We start from the raw sequence: 18,878 nt of genomic DNA, 5'->3' as shown, positions 1-18,878 counted from the left end.
CATTGCACATAACACAATGTTGATTAAATAGTGTGAAATATTGTTAGTTTCACCAGCTGATGAATGCCTTTGATTATTTTTTAACAAAAGAAACAGCTAGAACTGCAAAGGCACTGCTTTAAAATAGCAGCAGTAGTCACCTGTCCTACAAATCGGCCAAGTTTCCTCTTCAAGCTTCTGAACGTGGATTACTGGGGACATGTCAAGGCAGTTCCCTGATGGATTTCACACCTGTCATTGTCTGAACTCTCAGCTAAACATAAAGACAATAGGCCACCAGAGTTCTTAACCCCAGAAAATGCCAGAAATAGAGGAGGACTAACAAAACTCATTAGGCAAGGAATGCCAAGGACACCCTATCTGTTTCAATGGCATCTTGATAACTTTGACAATGGGAGATTGAAACTTCTTCGTTAATTATGGATTGTTCTCCATTGTGTGCCAATAGCAGCTGTCACATGAGCAGAACCTCACTTGTCAAAAGCTATGATTATAAGCTTGTCCGTTTGTTACAGCAAAAAAAGGAGTCTGCACAAGCCCTTTGTAAAATCCAGAAGATCACTGCAGAATGTACACATAATCTCTCTCTCTCTCTCACTGCCATTTTCAAGTTCAGATCCTATCTCTGTTATATTTTTTGGAACACAGAGAGAGAACTTTAAATTAAAAGATTTAAACAAGTGTCACAGCATCCACTTTGGAGAAGGACGGATTACTGTTTAAAAGAGACTGTCTCCAGAAAAACAACCAGCTTGCATCAGCCACAACACCCGGCATTTCAAGACCACAAAAAGAACATATATTTATTTTTTTCTTACAGACTTTAACTCTTTATTAATTCCACCTCCTCCACCATGCAACTTGTTCTGTTTGTATGCTGGCACGTGTGTATATATTTGGGATGTGTTTTTACCTTTTAATTAATTCTTATACTTTTACAGGAGTGAGTTTTTAAAACAAGAAAACTAACTTCTTACTTGTTAACTCAAGAGATCTGGCTGGCTTATTTCTTCATATAGCTTTGCATATGGTCAAGTACATACTGATTGAAAATTCACAACTTTTTAAAAATTCAATCTTTTAAAAATTCATTCATGGGATGTGGGTGTCGCTGGCCAGGCCAACATTTATTGCACACCCCTAATTGCCCTTGAGTGGCTTGCTAGGCCATTTCAGAGGGCATTTAAGAGTCAACCACATTGCTGTGGGTCTGGGGTTAAATTTAGGTCAGACAGGTAAGGACGGCAGATTTCCTTCCTTAAAGGACACCATTGAACCAGATGGGTTTTTACGACAATTGACAATAGTTTCATGGTCATCATTAGACTTTTAATTCAAGATTTTTTATTGAATTCAAATTTCACCACTTGCCGAACACAGGTCCCCAGAGCATTATCCTGGGTCTCTGGATTACTAGCCCAATGACAAGGTCACTATGCCACAGCCTCCCTTTGTTACTTATTCACCCCTCTGGACTTGGTCATAACACATATGCTTCACGTTGATATAGCTATTCCCCAATTCAGTAGAATCTTATAACTTCAATTTATGTTGCCTACTGTTATAACTTAATATTTGCCTAAGTAACAGTTGCTGCACTGAAAGTAATTAATTCAGTGAAGTCGTTGGAGAGGTTTTAATGTAACACAAGGCTACAGCAATACCTGAATTGTGAACTGCAAATCTTTGCAGCTTTCTAAACACAATTACATGGGGTGGATGAGAAGAGTTTGTTGATCAAACATTATTTCACAAGGGACGAAATGGAAATCAGCAAGATAAAAAATTACCACAGAATGTTAACATGGATATTCTAGATCACAGCACTGACACAGGTTGACTGGGAATTGTATGCTTGTCTGTCTTCTTAGCCAAAAATGCAGAGGAACCAAGAATGCAGAAACTTAAACAGATGATATTAAAAATCTATTTAAAGGGACAAGTGAATACATATAGCTTAATATACTGAAGCTTAATATTAGTATTGTGGAATAGGTGGCGCACTGCATTATTACACTGGCCTTTTTTCTTCTGGGCCCAAGTTTAAATGTAGCCCATAGCAAGGTGTCTCTGCTTTGCTTGTTATTAAGGAACCATATAAAGTGATTTAAGAGTCTCAACTCAGTTTAAAAACAAGTTAAATCAGCAGAGCTGGCTGGCATGCTAAAAGATGACACTGGGTGCATAAGGTGGATAGAATAGTGATCCATTCCCCAGTGAAATCAAAAATACTTGCCTTAAATTATCAAAGTATTTGAAGTTTAAATGGAAATCGTTAAATGCACTAGTAAGCAATTAGTATCTTCTGAATAACCGTGTCCCTTTCACAACCTTCCAGTTACAAATGCTTGCTATCGCGTGACCAGCTCTATATGATTAATCTGTATAAATTCCAAATCATGAGACTCAACCTGCTTTTACACTTGCAAGAAAACCAGTTAATTGAGCTACAACATGCATGGTACATGCATGCAGATTTTAAGCTACCAGACGCACAAAAGAAGCCAAACCTACTGCATGATTCCTTGAAGACAAACAACCCGATGTTCTACCTACAGGTTGTTTCAGTACTGTTGGAGCTGGAGAGGGATTATAAATGAGGTCTTCATCATTAAAGAGCTCTTCAGTGTTCATTCCTAGAGCTGCTCCCATGTCGAGGCCCAATTTCTTTTGCAACAGTTTTCTCTGATGAGCTATTCTCTCCTTGGGATCAATTTCTCCTGCAACATAGAATTCAGATAATAGAGTTCTTTAATCGGTTGATTAATAACTGCAAGGGGAAGTACAAATCCCAAATCGCACCTACAGTAATATTTTGGGGCATCTTACTCAATTTCCATGTTCACAATAATCAAGCAGCATAAATAACCAATGACATCTAGATGGTACTTTTTATATAAATTAACATATCTTGGCACTTTATAAATGGATATGAGGAAAATTAAGAAGCTTGGATGGGAAAGATGGGCTCTTAATGTTTTTCTTAAATAGAGGGGGTCGGGGTGTCAGCGAAACTAAGAGATTCAGAGAAAACATTCCAGAAAGTGGGACCCATGTGACTAAATGGAGGAGAAGGAAGGGCACAGAATCACAAAAATGGCCAAAAACACAGAATCCAAGTGTTAATCCCACTATCAAAGTCACAAAAGACATGATTCAGGATTTTAAATAGGGCCCATTTAGCACTGTGAGAAGGACAAAAACTGAACTGAAGGAATTTAATTATAGTTCTGGGATGGAACTGGAAGGTAGCGGTACATGTGAAAACTTGTGGGGAAAGGGAAGTTGCTAATGGGGCAATAGTTTGCAGGGGCAGAATATTTGAAGGCAATAAACGTTCTACATGGTTAATTGTAAATTACTAGTTTCATTCATACAGCTGACAGTTTTTGTTAATTCTTCAGAAAATAGGAGGCGGAGGAGAAATCCATGAAGGTTTTTTCCACAACAGTCAGATACTTTTAATTTCTAACCAATTCTAAAATATTGAAATAAAATGCTAAATTTTTTTAATAAAAAAACTTTTTTATTTTACATACTAAGAATCTCACTATTTCGCAAAACTCATGAGCTAAATGTTAGGAGAATACTTCCTAGCTATATTAGAAAAATCTGGACCATCTTCCATTTCTTCAAGGCTAGCTAGGAGTATGAAAGACTATGAAACCTCACAATTGATGGATTGAGCATAATCAATGAGACGATCTGAAGAATAACTTTGGGAAATTCTCTTTAAATATTGTTTTCTTCTCGCTGTTTCTCCAATTTGTTCTATTTGCATTGCAATTCCTTTGAGTAAATTTTCCAGAAAACTGGTAGAGACTGTGGGGAGTTCAACAAAAACCCTCGTCACTGTCTGAACAAAACAAATTTTTTTCACTACAATAAGAGCTAACAATGCACTAATTTAAAAGGCAGTTACTCAAGCATTTAAGGTAGCTAAAATTGAAGACTAAATCATTTTTCCTTACTAACCTGAGAAAGGGGCTGAAGTTCTTTGTCTACCACATATAGGATATCCCTGCTAAACAGATTGTAGATAGCGCCACTGTTACTCGAATCAGTCCTATAAATACAAGTCATACTGTTCCTTCGAAGCAGATTAGGATAAGTTTGGGATAAGCTATATCCTGCAGTGGTAAACCAGACTAATAGAATAGAACGATGATCCATTTTGTCCAAATAATCACATGCATACTACTCTGATAGGAATATTTCTCCTGTAAATTAAGCTCCAATCTATGCTTATTTGCCTTTTTCAACTAAACAAAAGCTTGGGGACAGCCATTCTCTGGTTTATTCTCCATGGAAATACCTAGACCAGAGTTGGCCTGCCTGGTTTGAATTTGAACAAAAGCTTGGCAGTTAACTGTGCTCTAACGCTTCTACCAATCAGAGCCACTTGCCAACCAATCAGCACTCTCTTCTAATGCAGTATAAACTGCGGTTCCCTTTACTGTTGGTAATCTGTTCTGATGAGTGCAAGATGAAAAGTTTAGAAGGCATGTCTCTTTTTTCAGCAAAACTCCAGTTTTTAAAATTAAAATCACATTGTTAGAGCTCATCTCAGATATAGTAAGCAGTTGACAGTATCTGTTTAATTAAATTCACATCCATCTTTTTGAGATCACTGAACATTTTGACCGCATTACAAACGTCACACTGGTGCATTACGGTTACTAGGCACATGCTTGTGCTAAGTAATGCAGGTTTGTGGGTTGATGCAATTTGTTTTTGTTTCTCCAATGTAGTTGGGTCAGAAAGAGAGAGATACTGTTAGCTAACAATCACCTTGTTTTTGGAAGGGGAAGAGGGTAATAAGTGGGATACTGATGCTGCCTCCTTTCTGTATCAGATATTTGGATGGAGAGGGAGGCAGTGGTAAGGAAAAGAAGATGCTAAGGTGAATCTCCAAAAATAGACCACAGACTGCTTGGTGTTTTGCCAGTTCCAGGCTGGAGCCAAAAATCAAATCAGATTGGGACACATCCACAAAGTACTTGAGCCTCAATTGTTTTAGGAGGGTTACATATAACTGATCTGGCTGCTTTCTTCTCCTCTGCTCCCCACATTTGTCCTCAATAACAAATAGGAGCTAAATCACAGGCAAATTCTATAACCAATGCACGAAACATCTTCAGTTTTAATTGGTAATGACTGAATTGAATTCAATTCATGGAGTTATGTCAAACATAATTTGATCAAGAGCAGCAAAATCCAAGGATGGGGCAAAAGTAACCATAGCTGTTAGGATCATGGAATAAATTTCAAATCACAATTCAAATAAATCCACTATTTCAGCTACTATATATGTAATTTTAAAAATCAAATGTACCTGATTTCTCATGTTGGATCTCAAACTCTGCACCAGCAGAGCCAAGAAGAGATGCTCCATGTTTCAAAAGCCGTGATATATCAAATCTATCAAAGCTCAAACGATCCAAAGATGTTTCATCTGTTGAAATTTCTGAGACAGGCTCTAAAATTAAATTCAGCACAAATCATTCATAATTACAGAAACTAATACAGCACTCCAGAAATACCAGAATCATTCCTGGTTTGCAAGTTTTAACTTTGGAAAGAAAATACTGCAAGTCCACCAATCTACATCACCTTTGGCTCAGCTTCATATCAGAAAAGTTGCATTTCTTGTAACTAGTTCTGGAAATGTATTAAAATTAGATAGATGCGAGTACAACCAGATTCAAAAGCTAACCCCAAATCGTAACTATGCCTCATAGAATCATGGAATGCTTGCACTACAGAAGGCGGTCATTCAGTCCATCATGTTCATGTCAGCTCTCTGCAAGAGCTACTTAGTTAGCTCCACTCCCCTGGCCTTCTGTAGTTCAGATCCTAACTCGTAGACTTGGACGAGTTCTAAAGCTAAAAAGCAGCAAGTATTCCTGATAAAGATATTATAAATCAACTTAAAAGCTCCCTGAATAGATGTAGTACAAAGGAACATTCTAGGCATATAAACAACCCCACCAACTGTGAGGACACCATATGATACTGGATATGAATTTAGGAGCAACAGTAGGTCATTTAGCTCCTCTAGAATGTTCTGCCATTCACTGAGATCATGGCTGATGTGTGACCCAATTCCATAAACCCAACATTCCTTAATACTTTGGATAACAAAAATCTACCAATCTTGGATCTAAAATTAACAATTGGTATCATGTGCCATTTGTAGAAGAGAGTTCCAAACTTCTAACATTCTGTTTGTGTAGAAGTGTTTCCTAATTTGACCCCTGAAAGGTCTGGCATGAAGTTTTAGATTATGCCCCCTAGTCCTAGACTTTCCAAACAGTGGAAATAGTTTCTCTCTACTGCTCCCCTTCATATCTTGAAAACTTTAATCAAATCACCCCATTACTTCTAAATTTCAGGGAATACAACACTAGGTTGCATAATTGCTCCTTGAAATTTAACCCTTGGAGTCATTATCATTCTTGTAGATCTATGCTACACATCATCCAAAGTCAATATATCCATCCTAAGGTGTGTTGCACACAACTGCTCGCAGTGGTCTATCCAGGGCCTTGTACAGCTGAAGCATGATTTCTACCCCCTGTATTCTAGTCCTCTGGATATAAGGGCCAGCATTCCATTAGCCATTTTGATTATTTTCAGTACCTGTTCATATTTTAAAAGATCCATGTACCTTTGGACTGTCATTGTTGCTGGCTTTTCACCATTTAGAAAGCCCCCTGTTCTCGTCTTTTTAGGTCTTAAATTTGTCTGCATTGAAATCCACTTGCCACAGTTTTGTCGATTCACTTAATCGATCAATCTCCCTTTGCAATGTAGCTTCCACCTACACTGCTTAAAGTGCCCCCAACTTTGTCATCAGCAAATTTGGGTATATGCTTTTCTATCCCATCATTTAAGTCATTAATAAATATAGTGAACTGTTGGGGGCCCACAGATCATGGCAAAATAGTCACATTTTACCAATTAGAGTAGCTGCCCATTATCCCTAACCTCTGTCTCCTGCCTCTCAGCCAATTTCTTAACTAGGTCAATAATTTGCCTTCAGTCCCACCAGCTTCAACTTTAGCTAATAGTCTCTTAAAAGGGACATTATATCATCAAACGTCTTCTGGAAGTCCATACAAATAATGTGTTGATCTTTTCCTCTAATGTAAACATTGCACAAAGTCAGACTTTGATCTGCCCTGCTCAGAGATCAGGGTGCATCTTGTCACCACTTGTGTTCATGATTTTCATGGACAGGATATGAAGGCGCAACTGAGGTACGGAGAGTATCCAGTTTGGGAGCTTGAGGGTGGCATCTCTGCTGTTTGCAGATGATGTTGTGCTTCTGCCTCACCTGACTGTGATCTCCAGTGCACACTCAAACGTTTCGCTGCCCAGTGTGACACAGCTGGGATGCGGATCAGCACCTCCAAATCTGAGGTCACGATGCTCTCCCGGTTGCTCTGTCCAGGTGATCGGAGGGAAAACAGCTTCCCTTAGTGGGGAAGTTTAAGTATCTCAGGATCTCGTTTGCGAGTGATGGCGGGGGGAGCATGTGATTGACCAGCGGTTTGATGCGGCAGCTGCAGTTCTGTGAGCGCTCTATCCGTGGTGAAGCGGAAGCTAAGTTTTAGGATGAAGCTCTCGGTTTACCGGTTGATATACATCCCCATTCTCACCTATGGTCATGAACTGTGGGTAATGATCAAAAGGATAAGGTTATGGATACAAGCGACAGAAATGAATTTTTTCTGCAGGGTTGCTGGGCATAATCTCCGGGACAGGGTGAGGAGGTCGGCAATCCTCTTCCTGATCCAGAGGATGCCGGTTGAGGTGGTTTGGGCATCTGATAAGGATACCCCCTGGTAGGCTCCCGCTGGAGCTGTACTGGGCATGGCCCATTGGGCAGAGACTTCGAGGCTGACCCAGGACACGCTGGAGGGATTACATCCATTACAGGATGGCCTGGGAATCCCACTGGAGGGGCTGGAATCTGTGATTGAGGAAAGGGGAGTCTGGTCAGCCCAGCTTACTGCCACTGCAACCCTCACCAGGAGAAGGGGTGTGAAAATGGATGAACGGATGGAAGTCAGACTTTGGTATCCCTTGTGAGTTTCTTTTCATACTCTCTTTCCATAGCTCTCACTACCTGATTTGTAACCTTTTAGTTATCCTTTGCAGGCTTCCCACTCAGTAGGACCTATGCTGTTTTTGCAATTGTTGGAATCTTTTCCTTTTAGTCTTATGTTATTCTTTTCAGCTGTCCGTGGCTGTCTTTTTTGGGCAGGTAGAACTCTTTTGTCATTGGATCCTGTAATACAACTTTTTTTAAGCACTGTCTCCTGCCAGCGCAAGGTGGCCGTGCAAGATGCCCACCCGTCTGCACATGCACACTTGTCTGCTCACGTGCAGAAAACCAATGACGTTGTTTGCAGGAGATGAAGTGCTGGTTGAATCTTATTCGGATCCTGAAGCCGTTCAACCAGTTTCCGAGCCCCATGGCGGGTGGGCAGTCGGTGCGTGGCCTCCCCACAGTTTCCCGGGATCGGGATGGAGAGGGAGGGGAGGCTTCTGAAACAACCTCCATAGGACCTCCCAGGCCCAGGTTAAGGGGAAGGGGCTCCGAAGTGGGAGATTCAGAAACTGCGGGGAGGCCACACCCCAAAAGCCTGCCCGCCGTGGGGCTCAGAAACTGGGTGAACGGCTTCAAGATCCTAATAAGATCCAACCAGAAGCAGCCCTGGAGCTGCAAACACATATATGGGAAAAATGCCCTTGTATATTTGAATGTTAGTCATCAACAATTCTTCCTAATAACTCATTGTCCCTACAGACCACTGACAGCTTAACTAATCAAACCTCAGACTTCTGAAATAAGTAATTTTAAACAAAATATAATATGTAAAAGTAAAACGTTATTTAAAATTTAAACCATTTGAAATTTCCTTTTTAAAAAAAGGTGTCCTTGATTTCCACAGCTGTAGGAAAATATGCAAAAATTGAATTAGATCAATTGGTTAATGCCCATTCAAGAAAAAAAACAATACTCAGGGCAGGGGAATTAACACAGCAAATATAAATAGGCATCAAAAATAAGCTCCAGACAGGTCTGAACATTGAAGTAATTTTAAATCTGCTGAATTCTGGACAGCCCCACCGACTCTGAGAATGTGAGTTTTTTTAAATCACTGTTTTTAATAGCTGTTTGATAAGTATCTCCGTTCCTGGTCGCTGCCTGCTCCATCACTCATAATGACATCATGGAGTAAAACATTACAACTGTGCACGCATAGTGTTGGTAGCAAACACAGCTTTTTTAAAAACACCTGCCACGGATCTCCTGTCATTTCACTTATCAACAGGTTTGTCCAGTTTTCTGAGGACAGTCGCTGCATATTTTCCTACAGGCTGTGGAAATTGAGGATACTTTTTTTTTTAAAAAGAGGAAATTTCAAATTGTTTCATTGTTTATTTTTTAATGAAGTTTTACAAAATGTAAAACTACTTTGTTTAAAAGTACTTATTGCGTGTAAATTTTCAGAAGTTAGAGGGTTGATTAATTAAGCTGTCAGTAGTCTGTAGGGAGAATAAGTTATTAGGAAGAATTGTTGATGACTAACCTTCAAATAAATAAGCAAAATCTATAATTTTAGTAGTTGTTTAATATTTCTCCCTTTCAAATGCTATGTTAAACTCCATCATATTATGATTGCTATTAAATAACAGTTCACACACCATTAGGATATTAACTAAATTAGGCTCATTACTAAATCTAATATGCCACGGTAATTCATCATGGTGTGTACTATATACTGATGCCATTATTTCAAAAGCGAACACGTTAGACATGGGAAGAAATCAAAAATTATTAGAATCAGAGTGCTGCAGCAACTGATTGAATATCTGAAAATTCTATGCGGACAGTACAAGGTAAATAGCTGTTCCTTCATCTAGTTTCGTTATTAGGCACATTGAAGGATCATAGAAGCCTTTGGTGATCTAACTATTACACACGAGGAGCAACACCATATGCAGCAAAATAGCGTTTTAACATACTTGGAATGACTTCAATGCTTACTTTTATCTCCGTCCATTTTCTTATTGCACAAGTTCCTTATAACTATAAATAATTAACTTGGTTAGGAATAGTTATCTTTATGAATGCATAGAATGGCAATACCTTGCTTTATTTTTGGAGTAGGGTTCCATTCAGATACATTTTTCACAATAGCTTCTACAGCTTGGCCAGCTGCAATGCGAGTGTCCCAATTAGGACTGCGTAAATATGTTAACACCTGTGTTTTTGAAAAGAACAAAAATGCTATTTGTACGTTTACAAAATACCACTCAAATGATGTTTACAACAATATTGAAGTCATATTCCTTATGTATTAATTAATAACCAGATAGATCAAGCAATTCACAGCCAATGCATTATGATATGACACCAAAGATTCTATTGTACTCCTTCCTATTTGTGAAGGTTGATCAATTAAGTTGGTGAAAGATCAACTAATCTGATTAGACACTTAAAAGAGATAGGTAATTTAAGACAATATGTTTCATATGTCAGAATTGAAGCAGAGCTTTGGAATCAGCTTAAGTAAAACTTGATTGCCTTTTAAATTAAGAGATGATGCCACTTCTGATCAAATGCAAATGAGCCTACTTTTACAATTGAACTCATGAATCAGGTGTATATATCAAGTAGCATGACTGATGATAAAATGCATGTGCTGAACTGAGTCCTGATGCAAAGATACATTGTTTGCGCTTTGGCTGTATGTAGGACAATTATACAACTGCTGCTCACATCCAGGACTGATCAACAGCTCAAAAGGGAGTGAAAACTGTTAAAAGGGAAGGCAAGGGCACAAATGTTCTTCAAAGTGACCCCATTAATCCTTCACATGACACTCTGGGCAAAGTCACCGACAACTCCACGAACACAAACTACCTTGTACAATCCCAAAACACCTCCCTCGGCTCCAACGTCCTCACGTCTTTCTTCACCTCATCCATCACAATTACTACAGATTCCTTAATTGATAAGTCTTATACACTTTTAGTTTAGAATTTGGTATTTGCCTCATTTGCTATTTATGAGCAAATCAACAAGACTTCTGCACATGGTTGAGGATTTCTAGTAAGGTCTACTGGTCTGAAAAAGTGTCCTTTGGGGCAATCTAGCAGAGGAGTAAAGCCTGAGATTCTGCTTCAACCAATCAGTGGATGACGTGACCTGCAGAAACCACCCTCTGATGTTCCCCACAGCAAGTGAAGGCACTGTCTGATTTGCATTATAGACAAGCTGAGCCTTTGCAGAATGGAACACAACTGTTCACAAACGTTCAAGGGCTGTTTGATTGATGTCTTAAATGCCAAGTGGCCATTCTGTATAAGTCCTTGTGTCCGTGCTACTGCTATGGGGGTAATAAATCCCATTTGCGGAATTAGGCTGCTCCATGAAAGGGGACATCCACCACCTGTACCACAAACACTCTGCCTAATATTGTCCAGATATCCTATGGTAGAGTACAAGGATATGCAGCCATAAAAGTCGAATGCTACTTTAACTGCCATACTCAGTGGATTGACAATGGAGTGAGTTTGCAAATCTTGATGAAGTTGACAGAGATGCTCAATGGCATTCTTTGAGAGGTGTAACCAATGCATATCTCCTCAAAGAGGCCCTCATAAGGCTAATTTGACCATAAATGTGTTGGAGAAGGTGGTACCTGGTGGCCTGTTATCTATAGCTATGTTGCCCAGCTCTGCTGACCTGGACATGCTGCTGCAATTCCTCCTGCGTTATGAAGCTATAGAGCAGCAAGCCACCCATTGTCTAGTCAGAGTGAGTGCATTTAGAGGTGGGGGAAGTCTATGGTCACAGAATATTTTCTGGAAGCAATAGAAAGGATAAAAGGTCAAGTGCTGGTGTCAGCGATTAAAAAATACGAAAGAAACAGGTTTAAAAAGTTTCTCAGAAACCTGTAATCAGGAAGTGAAGTTGGTGTCTTCAGTTCACCAACTTCTCATTTGTACTTGTTTGATGTGATGGGGTCAGCTGTTAGACCTTTTTTTGGGTGCAAACTTGCTTGTATCTAGAGCAGGAATTTGTGTACTTGAAAAGAGCAACTAGGCAAATAATTCCTGACGGGTGTATATTTTGCTCTATTTAAAAAAATGTGGAAGCTTGCATTTATCACAATAAACAGCATAAAAGTACGTGTTAGTTGCACATTTTTGTAATTTTTTAGCCATTGACAGCACGATGATGTCCTAAGTGGCGAAGAAATTCAGGGTTAAAAAGGAGTGCCCTCCTGGCTTGCTCAGAATTCTCCCAGATGCTACAGCTGATGATCTAGCTGAAAAGTTCCTCATATGCACAGTTCATACCTACATATATTCCTGGCTATCTTTGATTTAAGCCATGCATTCCCTGGCATCCTTTAGAAGGTCCTCATATCAGCCACGGGAAATATGGCTGACCAGATCTCCAGCAAAGTTGGGGCAGTGGGGAAGGAAAGAGACCATCAGAGATTCAGAAGGGGAATTAGAATTCTAAAATGACAAATCCATAGAGAGAGAGTATTGCAAGGAATTGAATTTTTAAAAAAGGAGCTGGACAGGTATTTTAGGGTGAAGAACTTAAGGGGTTATGGGTAAAAGCAAGGTGTGGGAGTAAGCATATTGCTCAAAGAGCCAGTAGAGACACAACAGGCTGAAAGTCCTCCATCTGTCCTGCAAGTTTCCAAGATTCTACGACTAACTGAATGGTTGGGTAAAGTATCTCCATTCACTGCACACAGCCAGTCCAGAGAATGAATATCTACTGGTTCTCTGCTTTTCACAATTCCATTCATAATTTTTCACAGATATCAGCAACAGTTTATTTTAATAAAATAAATAGGTTAAAGAAATGGATGGATATCAAATGGGTTTATCTTCATACAGTTAAGTAGTAAAATTATTAAAAAAAAAGGCCCCTGCACTGGTCCCTGTGGCACACCACTCGTCATATCCTACCAACCAGAAAAAGACCATTTATGTCAACTCTCGACTTCCTGTTAGCTAGCCAATCTTCTATCTATGCCAATATGTTAACCCCTACATCATGAGCTTTTATTTTCTGCAATAACCTTTGAATTGGCACTTTATCAATTGCCTTCTGGAAATCTAAGTACAGGACATCCACCCGGTTCCCCTTTATCCGCAGCAAATGTGACTCCTTCAAAGAACTGCAATAAATTGGTTAAATATGACTTTGCTTTTACAAAACCATGTTGACTCTGCCTGATTGTCTTGAATTTTTTTTAAGTACCCTGCTTTAACATCTTAAATAATAGCTTCTAACATTTTCCTTATGACAAACGTTAACTGGCATGTAGTTTCCTGCTTTTTGTCTCCTTTTTTGAATACCATCTAGGATGACAAGGGCAGCAGGCACATGGGAACACCACTGCTTGGAAGTTCCCCTCCAAGCCACTCACCATCCTTACTTGGAAATATATCACTGTCCTTCCCTGTCACTGAATCAAAATCCTGGAACTCCCTCCCAAACAGCGCTGTGGGGACCTGCACCACATGGATTGCAGAGGTTCAAGAAGGCAGCTCACCACCATCTTAGAGGGCAATTAGAGATGGGCAACAAATGCTGGCCTAGCCAGCGATGCCCACATCCCATCAATGAATAAAAAACAACCCCAAAGACTGGTATGAAAGTGGAACCACAGGAAGTGGTTGAAGCTAGATAAGCATTTGAAGGAGAAGGGAACAGATGGTTTCAATGGTAGAGTTAGATGAGAAAAGATGGGAGGAGGCTCGGATGGAGCCTAAATACTAGCAAGGACTAGCTGAGCTGGATAGCCCATTTCTATGCTATATATCCTGTGTTTCAATCCGAGTGCTCTGCCGGAAGGCAGGTCTCCTTGGCTTGTCTGCTGATGCTTCATCCCCAGCTGTTTTTCTTGGCAGCTTCCATCAGTTGTGGTTTGCCATTGCCTTACGCTCTTGGAGGCAGGGTGAGGAGGCAGTCCCAAGTATACCCCAGCTGGAACAGGAATTCAGCCTGTGATGTTGGCTTAATTCTGAATCACATACTAGCCAACTGAGTTAACTGGCCCCAATATCCTATGTAATCCTATGCAAAAATATCAATATATGCACAGCATTGAGCTGCTTGCTTTTATTTAAAAAATTAATAAATGAGAAATTTGAGCCTGAACTTTGAATTGTTCAAATCAGTGGAATTTGCTTGGTGTTTCTCATTAGTCAATACTGCTGAAACATGAGTAGTTTTTATTTAAAATTACTTATCTTCATACCTTTTACAGTGTTGTAGCTTTTATTTTAAAATTTTGTACTTTATCTTTTGAATTTTTAGAACTCTATTGAACAAAAATATTGAAATGTTTTATTCTTGGTGATACTGATACACACAAAGGTAAATGTAAACTGTGATTGAACACCATATGATAAAACTTCAAGGAACATGTTCAGATTTTGCAACAGTAATTGTGCTTATTTTTGTAATTATGTCAACAGTATCCTGAATTGTTGATAGCAGCAAGGCAACTTAAGTATTGGTTCAAGAAAGAAAAAGACATTCAACTACAGGAGACTTATTCTTAGGAACGTGCAAATCACATCTGAAACTGCAGTGAGTGTCACATGATTGAATGCCACATGATGAAACTTCCATGAATATATCAAAGTTGGTAACCCTATTAAATCCTTTGCAGAAAGCAAAGAAAATGAGGAATATTTGAACATTTATTTAAATTTAGTTCATGAGATAAGCATAAATTAATTATTTCTCATAGGTACAAAAGTCTCTCTTTCCTCCTGCACAACTCCAACATAGCAGAGATGAAAAGGAAAAAAATCAAAAGTCTGCATATTTCTCCTATACACATTGGATTCCAAAGGAGTGTGTCTCACAAATGATCCCCTTTTGGGTTGCACCCAACAAACGAAGCCCGTCCAACTGAAAATGTACACTTTGATCTGAGCAAATTGTATTACATACATCATTAATCCAATTTCCATTCACATTGCGAACTGTTTTTTTTTAAAGGATTGAAAATACTCTGCATCTGAATGCAATTTTGGAAATAAAAACACCTAATACAATGTCAGAAAGGGTTTTAACAATGGAGACCAACAAATTTTACAACTAGAAATTCAGGTCATATCTTGACCCAGATTTCAATCCACCTGAAGCAAAGATGCTCTCTGCTGACTTTGAAGAAAGCAGCACATAAAGACCTAGTGATCTCAATGGTGTGGATTTCCCAATTCCCAGTGTTACTTTCAATCTGATGTCTGGTCAAGGAGATCACCAAGATGTTCAGCAACAGTGATGTCATCAAGCAGAGTAAGCAATCAAAATAAAAGTAAAATACTATGGATGCTGGAAATCTGAAAAGAAACAGGAAATGTTGGAAAAACTCAGCAGGTCTGGCAGCTTCTGTGGAGAGAGAAACAGAATTTACATTGCAAGTCCAATATGACTCTTTTCACATCACATCCTTGAAATCTGAGCACATAATCTAAGTGACATTTCAGTGCAATACTGAAGGATTATAGCATCGTAAGAGGTGCCACCTTTCATAGAGCACATTAAACAGCGGCCCAGTCTGGCCGCCCGGGTAGATATTAAAGTTTCCATTGAACTATTTGAAGGAAGGTCACCTAATGTTGAAAACAATTAATGCCATTTGAGGAGCACTGCCGTGCACAGGTTTGCTGCCATGTTTGCCTATGTTATAATGATTACACTTCAAAAGCACTTCATTGGCAGTAAAGCACTTTGTAGCATCTGGGTGGCATGAAAAGCAGTAAGTTCTTTTCTGCATCTCTTCATCTGTTTGCAACTTTTTAAAAATTTGATCTTTATAGCAATTTTCTTTCCTCTCCTGAAGACAGACTCCTGGTTAAGGTTTGATTCCTCAATTAGCGAGTGTTGACCTGCTATCCACAGTTGAGCAGATTCTAACACTCAAATTAGGCTTACATCTCAAAGCAGTTATGTGGCCAAGTTATTGGACAAACTCAGCAAAGAAAAAAATTTATACTCTGACAAAAGTTAGTGCAAACAGGATGATATAGGTGGGTGGGGTTTGGCAGTGGAGATTATAACAAAGCTAATGCACCTAAAGTTGTGTCTCTGATTTCCAAAAACTATGGCCAGGATTTTGTCAGTGTTTGCCATCATTACTCTCTGAAACTGACTGCAACTTCAAGATTTAATGAATGAACAGATTAGCGTAAAAATCCTGAAGTTGTGGTCAATTACATACTGCTCCATCACAAGCTGCTCTGTGGAACCACTACCCCCCCCACCCCCCACCCCCACCCACCCCACCCCACCCCCCTCCTCACGTCAGTTTCTCCCTTCAACCCATCTGTATGTCCCAATCTTTATTCTGATCTGATAAATATTGAAGAAGTGATCTGATTTCAGTGCTTTTCATTTCCTGGCTGGCTGTCTTTGGGAATTCTTTAATGTGATTGGCTCCTTGGACAACTTCACAACATCACTGCAGTTCTACAATGGAAATCCCCATGGCAAAAGGAGCAAAATTTTCAGCACAAAGATGGTGAGAAATCTCAGCAAGGCTTTCTTAGAGATTAAGAGTGAGTGTTCTTGCTTCACTACTGACTGCAAAATCCAAGATATTTGGAATTTTAAGAATATTTTTAGAAGGATTCGCCCACAATATTTCATGAGTCACAGAGCTTTCCCTTTTTCATTCTCTTCTATATTTTAAATGAAATTACTACTAACTAATTGAATAAGTATGCAAAAGTTCTGCTGAGCCCTCTAGGGTTGTTGTTCTATTCAACACACAGGTTTTAAAACAATATTGCTCATTTAAGTTATTAATAACTGATCATTCTGTCACAGGTCAGGTGAATAAACTTACCATTTTCCACAAGATCAATCCTCAGTCATCCAACTCAATATTGGTTAAGAGTTGGTATAATTTTAAAGGTTCCATAATTTAAATTTTCTAATAAGTCAAAAAAAAGTGCTAAATTCCTACTTATTGGATCTATTTATGTTGCTTCGATTGTTAACACTAAGCCCAATTTTGAAGGGAGTAGACAGGCAAACCTGTTGACAAACCATTCCGAATTATTTTTAAGCTTCTGTTTTAAATTAATATAGCTGTAAGCAGACCTCAAATGATTTTTAAACTATCATTCATTGTGGGTGATTGCTCTAGGTGAGGATCTATTGACAAACACTACAGAGAAAGCAAGCTCACACAATAGGGAAGATGGGATAATAGGAATATGACCTGCTCCTGGGATTGTAAAGTAACCTAATCAGCAAGGCAGAACCAAATAAAAGCAAAATACTGCAGACATTGGAAATCTGAAATAAAAACAAAGTGCTGGAAAAACTCAGGTCTGGAACTCTGAAGAGTCATTCAACTTAAACGTTAACTCTGTTTATCTCTTCATAGATGTTGCCAGACCTGATGAGTTTTTCCAGCTGTTTCTGTTTTTATTTCTAAACACCAAGACCTCTGCCAGAATAGACAACGACCTGACAGGCATTCTGAAACCTTTACTGATATACAAGTATGAACTATGTCCAGAGAGCAATTGTGTTAATTTCCATATATGTAAAGCAGTGTGTAGCGCTTCTTTTTTTAAAAAAAGGACACTCATTTTGAAACAGCAGCTAGAAAATTGAGATTTGTACTCATCAAATACCAAGACATCTGAAAAAGGAGCTGGAATCAGCGAATAAAGATTATATGTGGTAATTTCAAAGACAAAGATATTCTGCTTAGAAAAAAATGCAATAGCATTTAAGGAAATTCATTTTAAAATATAAATTATAATTATTGGTGCAGAACAAACTGATAGAGACCTTGTTGTTCTGGTTCAAACTTAGGGGCTCTCATATTCAAGTCTGAATCTCTTCAGTCTTCACCGCTCCCCATTTGTGTGATCTTATCCAGCCCTACAGGTCCTGCTCCACCTGCCACCAACTCCATTTCTTGAACTCCTTTTTTCATCGCACTCTTTACTGTGTGACTTTACTTGCCAGGGCCTAGATTTCCCACCCTGAGTCCCTCCACCTTTATCTCCCAATACTGTTCTAGGGTAGATCTCTAACCAGATTTTGAGTGAACCATCCTGATGTCACCATCTTTGGCTTGGCATTTTTAATTTTTTTAAAATCATCCCTCTGTGAAGCATAATGGGATGTTTTTGATGTTGCACTACTACTAAAACGACATCGGTCTGTGTTCCATAGGTTATTTAGGTGTGTACCATGGAGCCCTGAAGACAAGCTTAACTCCACGTTCTAGGATTTATTCGCAGCATCAAGAACATCATTTTCCAAGCCTTCAGTACACAAAATTCAATTAGAACACACAAATAAGAAACACAGGTGAAAACAGGGTGAAGTTTATTGGGCTTCGAGGACAGGCTTCCAAGGCTAAGGGACCACAGATTATTTAGTTTAAAGCATGGACATCCAGTTATTCTTCTTGTGATGATACCCACAGAGACATGCTATGCATGTTGTGATTTTTCCTCCCAACCTGTTTTAAACGTGGCTGCCTGAGAAATTCAATAATGAAACAGACAGTAAATATATGGTTTTCAATTCCTGCATCTTAACAAAGAAGTTCTGTGCATAAGAACCAGTCATACGTTTGCACAAATGCAAGCACCAAGTGCTTTTTCCAGCAGGTTCTGTGCAATTGTATCTGGATCAAGTACAGCTGCAGGACTCATTTTTTAAAAACCTGCTTATCCTGTCTCAAGTAGAGCAGAAATATGTGAATGGTTGGTTCATTATGGGATTTCTAGGGATAGATGGAGGAACAGAAGGTAAGCCATTTTGCCCCTTAAGCCTGTTC

The 18,878-nt window shown here is 39.1% G+C and overlaps 1 protein-coding gene across 3 annotated transcripts in view; it reads right to left on the bottom strand.

Moving 5' to 3' along the window:
* The window catches only part of btaf1 (BTAF1 RNA polymerase II, B-TFIID transcription factor-associated), a 116,645-nt gene that overhangs the window by 78,898 nt on the left and 18,869 nt on the right, over positions 1 to 18,878 (bottom strand). The window contains exons 3-5 of one of the 3 annotated variants that reach the window (XM_041209779.1): positions 10,166 to 10,280; positions 5,336 to 5,479; positions 2,515 to 2,720 (exon numbers count right to left, since the gene is read on the bottom strand). In XM_041209779.1, the coding sequence (XP_041065713.1) occupies positions 2,515 to 2,720; positions 5,336 to 5,479; positions 10,166 to 10,280 (465 nt within the window). The remainder of the gene's footprint in view (positions 1 to 2,514; positions 2,721 to 5,335; positions 5,480 to 10,165; positions 10,281 to 18,878) is intronic. The other 2 variants (XM_041209781.1, XM_041209780.1) reach the window with 2 other exon arrangements.

The sequence above is a fragment of the Carcharodon carcharias genome, chromosome 17 (genome assembly GCF_017639515.1).
Source record: "Carcharodon carcharias isolate sCarCar2 chromosome 17, sCarCar2.pri, whole genome shotgun sequence".
NCBI classification, from domain to species: Eukaryota; Metazoa; Chordata; class Chondrichthyes; order Lamniformes; family Lamnidae; genus Carcharodon; species Carcharodon carcharias.
Note: the sequence above shows the minus strand (reverse complement) of the source record. Positions and strands in the feature narration are given on the sequence as shown.